Source organism: Castor canadensis, chromosome 2 (genome assembly GCF_047511655.1).
Source record: "Castor canadensis chromosome 2, mCasCan1.hap1v2, whole genome shotgun sequence".
In the NCBI taxonomy this organism is placed as follows: domain Eukaryota; kingdom Metazoa; phylum Chordata; class Mammalia; order Rodentia; family Castoridae; genus Castor; species Castor canadensis.
This window is the reverse complement of record NC_133387.1, coordinates 50302930-50320413: the sequence shown is the minus strand read 5'-3', so window position 1 is coordinate 50320413 and position 17484 is coordinate 50302930. Positions and strand designations below refer to the sequence as shown.

Sequence of the window (17484 nt, the reverse complement as noted above, 5' to 3'; positions counted from 1 at the left end):
CTAGTGAAGTTCCTTACTTAAAAAAAAAATACTAAGACTCATGTGTGCAAATTAAAAGAAATCAACTCATATATGTGCTTTGTAAACATAAATTTTCATAGCATGCACTTGAGCAGTGACAGAACAAAAACCCTCAGATAATTTCTGAATTGAACAGTGTTCCAGCCTCCAAGGCCGCCATAATCTCACCTATTTTCCTTTATCCAGTCTTGTCCGTGAAAACAGCTCAGGGAAAATAAAAAAAGAAAATAGTGCTCAAAATAAGTGTAAGAAAAATGTTTTAGTGTAAGAAGTGAAGTTCTAGAAACCAGCCCTCACTTTGGTCTAGAAGTTGCTTCAGAAAAACAAACCTATAGAAATATATTATCTAGAAATATATTCTATATATTCAATAATATAGAAACACTGTGTTCTATGAATTGTTGGGGACCAGGAATGAAACATGGACTGGGAAATAATAGAGCTTCCAGAGCCTCTCTGTGGTAGGAGTTTGCACGCTTCTCCTATCATAATTTCCCCAGCACCTGGTGTCTTGACCTTTGTTCTTGCATCTCCTTGAAGAAAACCTGCTGTGTCCACATACCAGTCCCCTGATGCAGAACTAGATGAAGTACCAGAACTATTTGGAGACTCCCTGATGCCAGATTAATCAATACCTTAGATAAGGTGTCCTGCATGCCTTGATGATTCCAGAACAGATGTGTTGTAATTGAGCTTCTATAGCCTTAGGAAAATCATCCCGCCAAACCTCATTCCTTTTACCTTAGATCTAAGACTTGTTGAAGCTTGATTTTTACCTGAGTCTTTTCCTTGTACTGACCTATAAAATAAACACTCTGGCTCAGATAAGGCATGCACGTTTCCCACCAGGAACGTGTAACACTCCTGATTCCAGTTTTCTGTTTTCTGTCAGTGTGTCTATATGTCTGTGTGTTCTTTTATTTCTCATCCCCCGTTGCTCCTAGTCAAGTACACACAGCATACCCACACAGGTTGTGGGCAAGTGGCATCCAACGTGGGGCCTGACTACAGGAGAACTCATTGGATAAGGCAAGGAATGCTCTCCAGAAGGATGCATCCGCAACGAAGATAAGGTAGGGGACAGCGCATATTGAATACAGTCAGGAGCAATAAATATGGGACAAACTGGATCAAAACAAAGAAATCTCTATGTACAGATGCTTAAAACTAGAGGTCTTCAATGTCCAAGATTGCACTGAAAATTAATGTAATTGTTTTGTGTTTCGTTGTGAAAATTTTGTGTATGGCATTGAATGTTTAACTTGTTAGAGACAAAAACCTTATTGGTTTGAGACTGAGACTGACTCAAAACACTATTCCTAAAATTGACTGTTGCCTCAGCTGTTAAGCTGCTCAAAATGAGTCCTAAAAGAACAAGAATGGAACTTCTCAATCTGCTGCTAAAAATTTAAAAAAATAACTGATCTATGTACTTGTGGCCACTTAGTTAATTTTTACATGTTCTTGAGCTCTTAAATCTATATGCACACTTAAATTGACATTTATGGCATTCCTAATTTAAAACCTTTTTTACATATGCATATATTTAAACATCTTTAGGATGATTCTTATTATAAAGTTATTGTAAATAAATACAAGCCTTCTGTTCTCTTCTCTCCCCCACCTCTTCTGTTGGTACTTTTAAGAAAAGCCAGTTTTTCAAAGGTTATGTCAATCAGGTCTAACTAAATTACAGGCATTATTTTATGGACAGTGACCTTAGTCTGTTTCATTTTATCATAAGTAATTTACATTCAATTATTTTATAATTAGATCTATTAATAAATTATGTATTCTTATAAAAGTTATTTTTAAAATACAAATTACAAAGTGAACAAGTAGAAAGGATATAGATAGGTAATAAATGTATTTTGGGGGAAAAGTTAAAGGAAAAAAGGAATGTTTTTGGATGAGAAAGGATTTTGTAATGAAGGGTTTATCCTAAAGATTGTTTCAAATATGGAAAGGAGGGATAAGGACAAGCCATCAGAGGGTTTTAGTATGTTGTATGAAGGTCTGAGTAAGTCTTAAAACATATAATAAAAGCTTTGGTGTGTGATAAAATTAAAATTAACTATAATCTAAGAGTTGCCTAAAATAGTTTTTTTTAGGGTCATGTCAAACTAAAATCTAATTCTCTGTGTCTGTAAAATAACAAGGCTATCTTAATATTATTCTGCTCTGAGTAATATCTGCAAAAATTGTTATAGGGAAAGATTTTATCAAAGTAATTCCTTGTGTTTTCTGTTGATCTTGTCAAGCTTAAGTACTACTAAATCAAAGTTCATTTACATATTTGCTCATGCAAAGGCCTTTTAAATGACCACCTTATAACTGTGTTTTGTGTCTATACTTTATTTAAATATGGTACAAACATTTACAAAGTTTAAAGTGTCTGTTTATGTAAAATGATGAGCTAAAGCTCTCTTTTATCCAAAAGTGTTACACTTAACTGACCAGGTAAAGTTCTTTATCCAAAAGCATTACATCTAAACCTTTGACATATAAAATGCTTAATAAAACTTTTGACAGGTGTGCTGTTTATAATCAGTAACATTCAGAAAAACCTTGCCATTTGAGCAATCCTGCTACTTAAAACCTAGCGTATATTAGTTTGAGTCAAATAAGTGTTACTGTATGTGTATAAAAGGTAATTGTACATCAAAAAATAAGACTATTTGGGATTACAGGCATTGGCCCCCTAACTTGAAGAGATCTAAATGCTAGACTTTTACAAGCTTGTGTCCACATGTTCCTAATTGTAACAAAGAACATTAGTGCTGCTGTTTTAATACTATCAGTCATAATTATTTTCCTACAAATACAGTCTGCAGTGAAAATAACTAAACATCTGACAATTCCCAAACTACTTCTCAGTATTTTAACCATGGCTATTCTAAGTCTTTTCATTCTCAGTCTGGGTCCTTCTTCAGAGCATTTTCAATTACCCAGTACCTGTTTTTCAATATTTAGTTTTGTTGGCTTTTTTCAAAACCTTCAACTGTTGTCTATTGACATTATGCAGCATTTTTAAGTTGTCTCTTTTGTTGCTTATAATTTGGTCAAATGGGTCTTATTGTAACTCCCTTTTCATATTTGGGCCAGCTTATTGAGGGACAGACTATCAGCCCCCCAAAAATAGAAATCCGTAAGGATAATTTAAAAACTTTAAATGATTTTCAAAAATATTAGGTGATATAAATTGGCTATGTCCTGCCTTAAAACTTACCACCCTGTGAACTGTCTCCTCTCTTTAAGATCTTATAAGGAGACACTCAACCATCATCTCCTAGATATCTCACACCAGAAGGTCGCATGGCCCTGGCTAAGATTGAACAAGCTATTCATAACTCTCAGAGAACTTGTGTTGATTATTCTCAACCAATACAATGTATTATTTTACCTACTACAAATCTACCTATAGGAGTTCTTTGGCAGTCTCAGGGAGTAATAGAGTGGTTATATTTATCTCACTCCCCTGCTAGGGTCATCACTCCTTACCATAATATGGTAAAAAAAATTAATAGCCATGGAACATTTTCATACTGTACAACTGTTAGGACTAGAACCATCCCTTATTATTGTCCCATTTACCAAGGAACAAAAGGCTTGGGTATGGTGTACTGATACCATGTGGAAAATGCATTAGCTAACTTTACAGGACAGCTTGGAGAACATTTGCCTTCCTCTAAACTTCTTAATTTTGCTTCTCAGCATGCTTTTATATTTCCTCACAATATCTGAGAGGATCCCATGCCTCAGGCTCTTGTGATTTTTACTTATGCTTCAGGTTCTGGAAACACTGCTTACTTTTCCTCTCAGGGACAAATGGTTGTACAAACAGGTTTTTCCACTGCTCAGTGTGTGGAACTTCAGGCAGTTATATTGGGCTTGTCAGGACTTTCCTTACTAAAACTGATAATGGCCCAGACTATATATCTACTGCCTTCAAGGCATTTTGTTCCTTCTACCAAATTCTTCATACCACAGGCATACCCTACAATCCACAAGGCTAAGCTATAGTGAAACGAGCTCACCAAACTTTAAAACTTCAATTACAAAAACAAGAAGGGGGAGATAGCTCCCCGGCCACTCAAATTAACAAAGCTCTCTTTACTTTAAATTTTTTAATTGCTCTGAATCTGGTTTTAATCCAGCTGAAAAACGTTGGGAACATCTTAATAAACAACATTTGCTACAGGTATTGTGGAAAGGTGTAATGACCAGAGCTTGGCAAGGCCCTTGCCAGGTCTTGTTATGGGGCCGAGGCCATGCTTGTGTTTTTCCTGAAGGTGAAGAAACCCCACCTTTCATGTGGGTACCCTCATGGTTTGTGAAGACCCATGGAACCCATCAGCCATCAGATGCAGAAGCTCCATCTGACAAAGGAGGAGAGGAGCCCAAGCCCGCCAAGAACCAATCCTACAGAGATCCTGCCACTGAAAGCGATAAGGAACCACCCTTACTGGTCCTACAAGAGGCAACATCATCACTTTAACAAACACAGTAAAACAACCTGGAGATCTCCCCCCAACCCCATAACTTGGGGCCAAATAAAATGCTTGGTGGATATGGCCAAGAATGCCATTAAGGGGTGGGGACAGGAAAAAACTCCTGCTGTTCTTCTGCTAGCTATCATTACCATCATTAGTCAGCAGGTGAAAACTGCAGAAACCCAGAACTTAGTATATTGGGCTTTTGTGCCTTATCCACCTCTGCTTCATGTGGTTATCTGGAAAAGTCCATCTATATCAGTTTTTACTAATGACTCTGAGCTGGTAGGAGGTCACTCCAATGGACACCTGGTTCCTACTTTCATTAATTATAGTCTTATAGGACAAGCTGTTGCTTTACCCATATGTTTATGAAATTTGCCTTATTGGCTCCCTCTCACATCTATTTGGAAAAGTGCTCTGTTATGGAATGGTACTCAGTTTCTTGATAAACAACTAGAATTTTTCAGCTTTAATGTCACTGAGCCATATAATGCTACACACTGGCCTCACACTCCCTGCTGTCATGACAAACACAATCCCTGGCACCTCCATAAGGGAACCTCATGGGAACAATGTATATTTGCTTCTCCAATGGCTATTTATGTTACAGGCTACAAGCTTGGATATTGGTCTTATAATGGCACTTCTGAAACTAATATTATGGGGTATTGGACCACTCCTCTGGTGGGACCAGACGGAGGAACAATTCAATCAGATACATGGAAGCTCAGAGCTGCTACTGCTAATATCAATCTAACTAGCCATTCAGGCAGCTCTGTTATTAAAGGCTTGCAAGCTTGTGTTCAACATCCTTTTGCTTCATTGGCTGGATCAATTAACATCTCTAAAAATAGAACTATTTTTGATATCTCTTGTTCTAATTGTAATTTAACCTCATGTGCAGACAATTACATAAATGGCAGCCTACTTATAGTAAAACAAAGCCTCTATATTTTGGTACTGACAAATTTCACAGGACCATGGTATCATGATAGGGGACTACAGGTTGTCAAAGAAATAAAATCACTATTCGTAAGAGAGAAAGATTTGTAGGGCTCTTGAAAGCAGGCATTGTGGCAGCCATCACTGCTATTGCCACCATGGCTACTGCTGCAGTGGCCCTCACCCAAAGCATTAAAAATGCTCATTACATTAATACCTTACCACAAATGTCAGTTATGCCTTTCAACAACAAGTTGCTATAGATGAAAATATTGATATCCACTTAAACTCTCTAGAAGCTGCTTTGCTGGCTATGGGAGATGAAGTTCAAATGTTAAAATTCCATCAGGATTTACTGTGCCGTGCAGTCTTCCAACATATTTGTGTCACTGTAGCACCTACAATGCCACAGACTTCCCATGGAAACTCGTTAAACACACGTCATGGGAGCCTGGGAAAATAACAGTGATTCCCTTCGCCTACAAGACTTAAGACAGCAAATCTTAGCCATGGGGCGAGCACACGATCAGGTGGCTGCTCCTGCAGATAGAGCAAAAACTATGTTGCATGAATTACAAGGATTTAACCCTTTAAACACTCTGAAATATTCCTTCTGGTAGTTCATTGACATTACATTGCTAATAATTTGTTGTTTTTGCTTACTTTCAGTCGGAGCTCGAAAGTTCAAAAGGCGACTCCTCAGATTAGATACAAATGCATCATGAGCTTTTAAGAAATAGATTAGGGGGAGATGTTGGGACCAGACATGAACCCTGGACTAGGAAATAATGGAGTTTGCACAGCCTCTCCATGTAGATAGAAGTTTGCACAGCCTCTTCTACCATAATTTCCCCAGCACCTGATGTCTTGACCTTTGTTCTCAAATCTCCTTGAAGAAAACAACCTGCTGTGACCACATACCAGTCCCCTGATGCAAAACTAGATAAAGTACCAGAACTGTTAGGAGACTCCCTGATGCCAGATTAATCAATACCTTAGATAAGGTGTCCTGCATGCCTTGATGATTCCAGAACAGATGTGTTGTAATTGAGCTTCTATAGCCTTAGGAAAATCATCCCGCCAAACCTCATTCCTTTTACCTTAGATCTAAGACTTGTTGAAGCTTGATTTTTACCTGAGTCTTTTCCTTGTACTGACCTATAAAATAAACACTCTGGCTTAAGTAGGCACTCAAGTTTCCCACCAGGAATGTGTAGCCCTCCAGATCCCAGTTTTCTGTTTTCTGTCAGTGTGTCTATATGTCTGTGTGTTCTCTTTTATTTCTCATTCCCCATTGCTCCTAGTCAGGTTCATGCAGCATACCCACACAGGTTGCAGGCAATGAATGATTAACAAAAAATATACACTTTCCTAAATGAGCAAAGTTAAAGCAAGCTGATTCAATGAGAATTAATGTGAACAACTCAACACTTAATTCTATCTCAGTAATAAAGACTTACCAGAAAATAAACATGCTGATGATTGCAGCAGTGACTAGCAACTGAACCGACAGGATGAGGAACACTTTTACAATGAAAGCTGAGGAAACAGAAGCATTTTTACAACACAATACTCAAAAGTGAAGCTATATATGTAATTATCTATCTTTGGTACTTAATGAAAGGAATTTTCCCTTTTTTTTTTTTTGGCAATGCTGGTTTATAGTCAGCAAATGGAATAATAACAAAAGTACAACTCTGCAGAACTTTTAATGAATATTCAATCAGAGCTGGGCATAGTGGCACATTCCTGTAGTCCCAAATACTCAGAAGGCTGAGGCAGGAGGATAGCTTAAGACCAGGAGTTTGAGACCAAAGCTGGTAACACAGACTCTCTATCCCAAAAACAAAAAGAATAAACTAACAAAAGAATATTCAATCTGACTGTTAAAGGTGATTATTTGGAGACCTTAAGGTTTACCCATGGAAACCCCAAGATTTCAAATACCAACTGAGGGATTTAATTCCTTATGAGGCACACCCCACCCTCCTTAAAACCAAAAATGCTCTGAAAGCCGCAGGATGTGGTGAGCCATCATGAGGGATCCAGCTACATCTTGCTCACAAGGGGCAACGGCAAAGCCTTGGGAGGACCGAAGAATTCTAAGCAGACAATTCACAGAGCACAGCGCACAGAATGCTGGCATCTCTTAGTTTACTTCCTACTGCACAGATTTTCCTGGGCCTCTCTGATTATGGTACTGGCAATGACAATGTCCTTTTAAGTGTGGCTTTGTTCCAATTTAAAAAAGAAAAAAATGAAATACTGCTGCTTAAAGTTAACATATAGGAGAGTCAACTCTGTTCTTTTACCAGTCAGTTTTTGTGCATAGGAAGTATGATAACAAAAAAGTGGGACTGAACCTTCTCAATCAGAATCCTGAACATATGTAACAGATGTGTGCTGCCTACATTAAAATATTAATTTAGCTAACATTAATTTGGCATTACTGTGTAGCAGGAAGTGTGAGGGAATAAATATTAAAGGCGTCCAGACTCATACAGACCAATGGAACACTTGAGAATCCAGAGATTAAATCCCTAGTTTTTATAGTCAATTGATTTTTTAACAAATATGTCAGAACGATCCAAATGGAGGGAGAGAATAGTTTTTTCAACACATGGTGCTGGCACCTTTGGAAATACACATGCTAAAGGATGGTTGTGGACCCTTTCCTCATTTCATGCACAAAAATTAATTAAAAGTGGGTTGCAGACATAAATATAAGAAATAAAACTCTTGGAAGAAAGCATATGTGTAAATCTTTGTGAGCATTGATTCGGTAATGATTTCTTAGATATGATACCTAAAGCCATAAAAGAAAAAAAATTGGATTTCATCAAAGTAAAAGTTTTGTGCTTTAAATAGCATCATCAAGAAAATGAAAGAAACTTCACAAAGGGTTTTCTGATAAGGGACTTCTGATTAGAGACTTATATCCAGAATACAAAAAGAACTCTTACTTCAATAACAAGAAAACAGCACAACTAAATATGGGCAAAGTCTGAGTCATAATCTCTTACGTTGAATCTGCTTGGTCACATGACTTGCCTTGGCCAATGACACATTTGCATTTGTGGTACAAGCAGAGGCTTGAAAAGCTGAGGGTACATTGGGGCTTGTCCACAAGGAACCCAGACAGGTACCGTACCTTGAGACCAATGTAGTGAGAAACTCAGAAGACAGCCAGCAGTCAACACTGCCTGCCAGCCATGCCAGGGGGACATAGGGCCACAGTACAACTACAACTGTGTGAGGGCTCCCACCCAGACCAGGACAAGAATTCCCAACTGAGGCCAGCGGACCCATGGAATGATGGGAAATAATAAAACGGTTGCTATTCTTCTTTAAAAAAAAGTGGGCAAAGGACTTAAGTATTCTCCAAAGAAGACATAGAGATGGCCAATAAGCATGTGAAAAGGATATCTACACTACTAGTCACTAGAAAAATGCAAATCAAAACTACAATGGGATCCTACTTCACACACACTAGAATGGCTGTAATCACAAAGACAGAAAAGAACAAATGCTGACATTCCACATAGGTGTTCCCTTAAAAAATTATAGTCTTCAGCTCTGGGCATGGTGGTACCTGCTTATAATTTCAACTACTCGGGAAGTATACGTACGAGGATCTCAGTTCAAGGCTGGCCATGGGCGAAAGTGGGAGACCCTACCTGAAAAATAACTAAAGCAAAAAGGTCTGGTGTCATGGCTCAAGTGGTAGAGCATCTGCCTAGCAAGTGTGAGGCCTTGAGTTCAAACTCCAATACTGCCAAAAAAAAGTTTCTTTTAGTCCTAATATTCAAAACTCTTAATCCATTACCCTGCTGTTATTTCCCTTTTGTTCCATGGCACTCCATCCTCTTCTTCTTTTCTATTCTTTAAGTAAAAATAATAGTAAAATTTATTAAGAAAGAAATTTATTATAATAGGATAAAAGTGGGGAAAAATGGAAAAAAAGAGAGAAATGTTTCCTGCTCCCACTCAGGAAGTGGGGGCAAAGACTACTCCATCTTCTTATATGCTACACAACTTACAAAGATCAGAGAGGGCACAGCCTCTGCCATCCAGAAGTGAATACAAATAGCTAACTCTAACATGGTGAAGAGACTTTTACCTATTTTTCATTTCTACTCTCTTAGGCCTCATTTCCACATCTCTTAAACGGTAATATTTCATTTACAGGGTTGTTGTAGGGATGAAATGCAGAGCCATGTCCCTTGCATGGCACCAGAGATGATTGGTTGCTCAGTGCCATTCACTGGCCCTAGCTTCTTCACTCTCTGACCCAGACCTTACCTTGGGCCCAGGCAGTGGGCCCAAAGGTACAGACAGAGTAGCTGTGCAATTTAGATACGATCAATGACATGCTGGTGAAACTCTTGGGTGCAGTTTCTGGAGCAGCCTCTAAAAAGAGGTCAGGTTTGCTGATTCTCAGGACACCTCTTCCATGAATGGGCCCCTTAGAATTGTCATTTCAGCTTCCCTCTCTTGGCTTTTCTTTGTCTTTAGCCCTTTTCATTTTCCTTTCACTCTCTGACAGGCTAGAGTTCCCAGAGACATCTTTCTAATTACAGGATAGAGGGTGAGGGCCACAGGGAGGCAGGACTAGAATTTGAAGCTCACAGTTCTCCTGAAAGCTTCCAGACCCTAATAACCTGTGGCATAAGCATTAAACTGACTACCTTTGAATACCATATTTCATGAGAGAAAATATCTCATTTATTTAAGCCCCAGTTTTTCTTTTTTGGTGGGACTTGGGCTTGAACTCAAGGCTTTGTGCTTGCAAAGCAGGTGCTGTACCGCTTGAATAACATCTCCAGGCCATTTTGCCCTGGTTATTTTGGAGATGGGGGTCTCATGAACTATTTGCCCGTCTGGCCTTGAACAGCAATCCTCCCCATCTCAGCCTCCCAAGTAGCTAGAACTACAGGTGTGAGCCACTGGTGCCCGGCTAAGCCTTAGTTTTTTAGGTTTCTATTATTCACTGCTGAATGTATTCCTGACATACAGAATTAACATCTAGGATGCTGAATTAATATTTTTAAAAACTTAAGCCAATTTTATGCTATCACATTGTGTGTAGGTGAGAATATTTTATAGCCAATGACTAATTTGTATTTCCTAAAAGTAATCCAAGAGTTTTCACCATGGTTTGTTACGAATTTCTGAATCTCCCAGACAACTTTGGAGTAGTCTATTATAGAAACCCTACATCACATTCATGAGAAAACCACGAAAGACAATGAAGTCTTTCCAACAATCCACATCACAGAACATCACACAGACAACGTTTGCTCCTCTCTCCTAAACAAGGCAATTTCTTCATTCTCACCTCGGCGGATGAGTCTGTCTGAAAATGGACCGGTTGCGTTTTCACAACTCTCATTTGGGGTTATCTCCTCTGTAATTTGTACCACATAGCTATTTCCTTGCTTGGTAGCCTTTACGTGTGGATTCCCTTTAGTTTCTCCTGGCCCGGCAGTATGTGAGGATCTGTAGGGCTGACTTGATTGCTGATCATCTTTATCTGCTGCTTTCCGAGCCAGATGTTGGTGATCTCCAGAACTAAAGTCTATGGGCTCAATGATCTCCAAATCCACTTTCCTGGAGGAGAAAACCAGTTATTCATGTCCGTATGCTCACACCTCTTCCACCTTAATATCCTCAGAGCATTCAGGGGATTGTTCCCTAATTTTAACTGCTTTGGCTCAGTGTTTACCAAGTTGGTCTTAATAAATATTTGTCAAATGAATGATAAACAAAATACTTATAAGATGAGGCCTTTAGGGTAAAATAACTCACAACCTACATTGGAATTAACATTTTAATAAATTTATTAAGCAAGGATGAACTTTCATCCTCATCCCTGTCCTCAAAGAGCTTACACTTTGGAAAGGAAGGCAATGAGACAAGAAGTAATATGAGAGGCAATATAAGTAGGCCAGGAACATAAGAGGATTATAGGAGAACCCTCTACGTCATCTGCAGGAACAGGCAGGGAGAAGGGGTTTTCAAAATCTGCCAGAGAAGCTGGAAGCTGAGGAGGGGTTAGTCAAGTGAAAAGCTGGGGAAAGGTTTTCCCAAGCAGAGAAACAAGCCTAGAAGGGGACCAGAGAAAGCAGAGAGAACAGGTCCCAGAAACTGAAAGAAGGTCATGTGCTAGACTAGTGAGCTTGAGAGTGTAATGAAGTTAAAGGTGGGGTGGGGTGGGAGGAGATATGACAACTTAAGGAGACTGGACTTCATCCTGAAGGTCATGGGTATGACAGGCAGAATAAGTCTCCTGATGATGTCCACATCCTAATCCTTGGAACCTGTGAATGTTACCTTGCCCATCGTACTGCAAGTGTCATTAAGGACATTGAGATGGGGAGGATCTTGAACCCAGTCAAATCACAAGGGTTCTTATGATTATACGTAAAACAGGAGAGACAGAGTTAGAGGATGTGACAACAACAGAGTGACAACAGAGTGATACAAGTGTTGTCTTTGAAGCTGAAGGAAGGGGCCAGTAGCCAAGAAATGCAGGTGGTCTCTGGAAGCTGACAAAGGTAAGGAAATGGATTTCGCCCTAGAGTCTCCAGAAAAGAATGAAGCCTTGTTGGTACCTTGATTTTAGCCCAGTGAATGGATTGTGGACTTCTGACCTACAGAACTATAAGATGACAGATGTGTTCTTTTAAGGCATGACATTTGTGGTGATTTGTAATAGCAGCAATAGGAAATCAATGCAATGGGTAGTCGCTGAAGGGTTCAAGCAGAGAACCTTGGGAATCTGACTAGAGACCACTTTAGAGACAGTGTGGAGAATGGGCCAGAGTGGAAGCAAACAGACCAGAAGTATAGACAAGAGAGGAATGTGGGCTTTGCCACAGTGCTTTGCAGTCAGAACACAGTTCTTAGAAAACCACTAGATGGACAACAGTGTCAAAGGAAAAGTCCCCCAGTCATCTCACGGGGAGTATGAAGACTCAGGTAAGGATCCTGTTTTAAGTCTCTGCTAGCTACAGAGAGCCTTGGAGGAGTTTGAGGAGATCACTGAGAAGCAAAGTCTTGGACAAACTGAAAGCCAAGTGGAAATGGTGTAAAGTGTAGCAAAATACCAGGCCCCTGGAGAAGCAGGTATGGTGTGATGAAGATCTTCTTGCCTGTAATCCTAACTACTTGGGAGGCTGAGATCAGGAGGATTGTAGTTTGAGGCCAGTCTGGGCAAATAATTCCTGAGACCTCCCCATCTCCAGTATAACCAGGTCATAATGGACTGGAGGTTTGGCTAAAGGGATAGAGCACCTGTTTTGCAAGCACAAAGCCCTGAGTTCAAACCTCAGTCCCATTAAAAAAAAAAAAGATGTCTCTAAACTTTGCAAGATTCAGTGTGATTATTTTTAGCACTTGAAACAATAACTCCAAAGTTAATCAGAAAGAGAAAATGTAGAGAATAAGCAAGAAAAAATTTGGACGAGAAGCACTATGAGGGAAGCAGAAGTGACTTACTTTATCAGATATCAAAATATCATAAAGCTCTATGATCAAAACTATGCTACTAGTGTAGCAACAGATAAATGGATAATGCGATGGGAGATGGAAGAAATTCAAGGAACAAATGGATATATATGTGTATATACACAAATATATGAGAGCTTAATGTTTGATAAAGGGGGGATTTCAAATTATTGCCCCACAGTGTTAGAACAATTACCAATACTTGGAAAGCAAAATAAAGTTTAACAGCTATTTTATATATCATGCAAAAATGTATTCCAGCTGGGTGCTGGTGGCTCACACCTGTAACCCTAGCTACTCAGGAGGCAGAGATCAGGAGGATTAAAGTTCAAAGCCAGACTAGGCCAATAATTCGTGAGACCCTATTTTGAAAACACCCAACACAAAAACAGGGCTGGCAGAGCAGTTTAAGTAGTAGAGCACCTGTCTAGCAAATGTGAGGCCAAAAAACTAAAAAGCAAAAAACAAGTATTCCAGATAAATTAAAAACATTATCATATATAATTACTGCCATATTCTATCAGAAATCACAAGGAATATTTATGTAAGTCTTTGTAAGAATGATACCATAAAAGAAATAAACACTTGGCAGATGGGGGGTACAGGAACACTTTTGATGCTATTACATAAAGGTGCCAACAAATCTGTAGTGCAAAATGGTAGAAATAATATTTGTAATGTTTACTACACTATAGAAAGGGCTTTAACAAGGAAAATATTGGCAACCCAATAAAAAAATGAGAAAAGAACATAAACAGGCAATTTATAAAGAAAATTTAAATGGCCATTAAATTTAGGTGATTGTGCCTCACAGCCAATCAAAGAATAATAAGTAGAAACATAGTGAAATGTCTTTTTTTTGCATAAAAGATGGGCAAAGATTAAAAAGATAATTCTCAGAGTTGCAAGAATATAAGGAAATAGATAATCCAGGGCCACATTAGGATTTGCATGAGGCCTACACATGCTTGCCCTCATTGAGCTCCCAACTCCACAAAAATTAAGTATATGTTAATTTAAATAATTATAAAAATTAAACATATTTTTAAAAATCACCTTTTATGACTGTATTGCTACAAAGATGAATATAAATCAATCTGGATAAATTATACATCAGATATTCACTATTATATTCATTTTCCTCTGATTTTAAATCAAATTAAAATATTTTCATGGCCTCCATAACAATGAAGGGCCATATGCTCTGACCCTACTGTGCCTACTGGACAAGTTAGCCCTGGGGTGGCCTCATCGCAGTGTGAACTTGGGAGGAGCAATTTTGCAGCATCTATCAGAATTCAAAATGTGCACTGCTGTAGACACCACAGTTACGTGTTTGGGAATTTATCTCATAAACATACTTATACCAATAGGCAAAGATACATATAAAAGGAAGTTCATTGCATCATTCACTGCTTATAACTGCAAGAAATTCACAACATCTAGTATCTTCAGGGGAGTGGCTAACTTTACTTTGGCACAGGAAAAGGCAGATGAGAGTAGGTGTGGAAAGTTTACTGTGATATACTTTTATAAAGTAATATTAGAGAATAATATTTAATAAGATTGCAGTAATATTTACACACACACACACAGGGACTTCAAACTGCAGGTGATTATCTTTGACGCAGCAAAGTTGGGGATCCCATGCTGAATGACATGACTTTTTACAATGACTATTCCCTATAATAATAATAAATATATTTACATTTTGAAGAAGAAGGAAATATATCTCTGTCTCTGATAAACCCTGGCGCTCCTCTGAGAGAGTAGCCTTCACACAAAGCTGTGTGGGGTTGAGAGATGTTCAAATAACCAAGTTGGCTTCTTCCCTAGTGTCCTGCAAATCAGAGGAAGGAAGATTTCAAAGCACTAAAAAACAAAAGCAAGCAAGGACTAGAGGCAACTGAGTTTGACATTCGGCTGGTGTCAGAATCACAAAATGAGATTTTCACCTGGTCCCCAGAAAGTTCTCCCAGCTCCAAAGCAGGTAGTCATCCAAAGCAGGTGCTGGGCTGGAAAGTAAAGTTCTGAGCGACAGTTACGGGAGTGGCAGTTGGAGCGTGGGCTGGGCTGAGTACCCTGCCGCCTGGGAGAGGGACTCTTGGTCAAGTCCAAGGTGCCCGGCTGAGTGCTAACCAATGCACTCTGCTGGGTCTCAGGGAGGCCTATATCCCAGTCTCCAAACCAACTCCAAGCACGCTCCATCCAGGAGGAAGCTGTGCTCCAACCAGGCCAACATTTTTCTCAGTAAAAGGAAGGCATTCATGAAACTCCAATGCACAGAGACCCTGTGCAGTTATTTCACATAAGTAAGACTCATTTTTAATAAAGTAGACACTGATCTTTCTCACGGATGATGATGATTTTAGTGCCCCCTCCCCATAGTATAGGGCCCTATGTTGAGGGGCCTGAGTCAGGATGCTCGGTGAGAGAAGAGAGGTAACTAGACGGAATAACTCGCATGAAATCTGCTTCTCCCTGGGATTTCTAGTCAGGGAGGGGAGTGGGAAGCAATTTGTTGCTGAGAAATAGCTGTTAAAGTGCTTATTAGTGCATGTGTACTACGCAAGGAGTAAGGCAGTGGAAAAAGCACAAAGGGTATCTCCTCCCTCTACAGCTAGAGGAGACACGTGTACAAAAGTGCACACCTAAGGCAGGAGGAGGGGAGATCCGCAGAAAGGAACAGGTATTTAGAGTTAGCGGACTGGAGGTGTAATTTCTGTCATTGGTCTAGTTGGCTCTTGAGAGATGGTTAGGGTCAGAGGGGAAGGGTTGGGCAGAAGCAAGAGAACACCCTGAGCCAAGGCACAAGGCTGGGAGCATACCCTACACATACCCCCACAGATAGCTCATGAACTTGTAACACAAAAAGTGCAGAAGGTACACCTGCAGTGGAAGACAGATGTCATATTGCTCCTTCTGAGAACAGAAAAGAAAAGATCATTAAGAATACCTGTTGGGCTCTCTTCCCTTGAACCTTCTCACAGCTCATTTGTTCTCTGTCCATTTCTCTCTCTCTCTCTCTCACAATCTCTTGTTTGTTGAATGTTGACACACAACTTGAGGTGACTGCATTTTCCCAAAAATGTACTTAATATGATTTACATGACTTCATGTCAGAGTTATAACTAATGATAGCCACCAATTTGGTCAAAAGAAATACTTCCTGCTCCTCCTCCTCCTTTCCTACCAGCATCATATATTTGACATTAACTAGGCATTTGATAGTTTACAAAAGTAATAGCTGTTTACAGCCTCACATGTACTAATTCAGTTAATCCTCATGTCAATTCTGAGTTATCTAGTTTCCCTCATTTGACAGGCGAGTGAACCAAATGGAGACCTAGTGACAGTGCCCCTCCCACCCCCCTGAAAAATATAGGGCAAGGGTATAAGTGCAAGAAAAACTCCGTCCATAGTTAAGAGATAAAAGGTGGAGATGCATTTGATGTACCAAATTTTTCTAGTCTTAAGTTAATGAACCATCCAACACTTAAATCATGCAAATTAGGTCACAGCTAACACTGACAATCCCCTGAGGAACCCAGCTTCATTCTTTTCCCACAGTGTGAACTTTTAACATCTTGGGAGGCATTTGTATCTGTCTTCAGTTTACACACACACACCATCAGCACAATTTTCTCAGTCCACAGGTACCAAATTGTCTCTGTGTGCTCCAGTTGAACCCTTTCTCTGGCTCCAGGGTATTTCTCGCTGTGTCCTATGGTCTGCATGTGTTCCCCAAATTCATGTGTTGATGCTTAATCACGAATGTAATAGTACTAAGAGGTGGACCCCTTAGGAAAGATGAAGTTGTGAGGGATTACCAACCTCTACAAAGGCTGGAGGAACTAGTGACCATTTCCTTTTGCACTTCCATCATGTTAGGACGGCTACTCAGCCACTCATGAGGAATGAGCCCTCACCAGACACCAAATCTGCTGCTGTCTTATCTTGGACTTCCCAGCCTCCAGAATCATAAGTAAATTCCTGTTCCTTATAAATTACCCAGTCTCAGGTAATTTGTTATAGCAACAAAAACGGACTAAGATATTGTGTCAGTCTGAGATTCCCTCCTTTGGCACCTCAGGGAGTCATGGCCTGGCTTATTGCAGCTCATGGTCTTCCAGAAGCACCAGCTGAGGGAGCAGAGTACTGTATCTTTCATTGATGTCACTTTCTTGAATTCTTTTTCCTACCCTTTCCCTTATCTCTTGCTTTGACCTTCCAGTCATCTTCTCTGCCTCATGGTCCTTATTTGTCCTCACAGTACATGCACAAGAGTTTTGTGATACTATATCTACTGCTGTTTGGAGAAGTCCCCACTTACTGAATTAGCACTATGTGCCAAGCACAGTAACTGGTGACAGTTTCACAGGCACTGAGCTGGGCAGGATCACCCTCAATTTATAGGCAAAGACCTGAGTTCAGAGAGGAGATCCAGCTTCCATTCCCTAAACCAGGTCTTGTCCACTGTGGATTTTGCTTCTAGCTTGGAAAGGGATGTTTAGGG

The 17484-nt window shown here is 39.7% G+C and overlaps 1 protein-coding gene across 1 annotated transcript in view; it reads right to left on the bottom strand.

Annotated features, from left to right (window-relative positions):
• Positions 1-17484, bottom strand: part of Tmbim7 (protein lifeguard 2) — a 39130-nt gene that overhangs the window by 19527 nt on the left and 2119 nt on the right. Inside the window, exons 2-4 of the mRNA XM_074064746.1 lie at positions 14677-14808; positions 10798-11069; positions 6920-6998 (exon numbers count right to left, since the gene is read on the bottom strand). Coding sequence (XP_073920847.1) covers positions 6920-6998; positions 10798-11069; positions 14677-14678 — 353 coding nt within the window. The 5' untranslated portion in view covers positions 14679-14808. The remainder of the gene's footprint in view (positions 1-6919; positions 6999-10797; positions 11070-14676; positions 14809-17484) is intronic.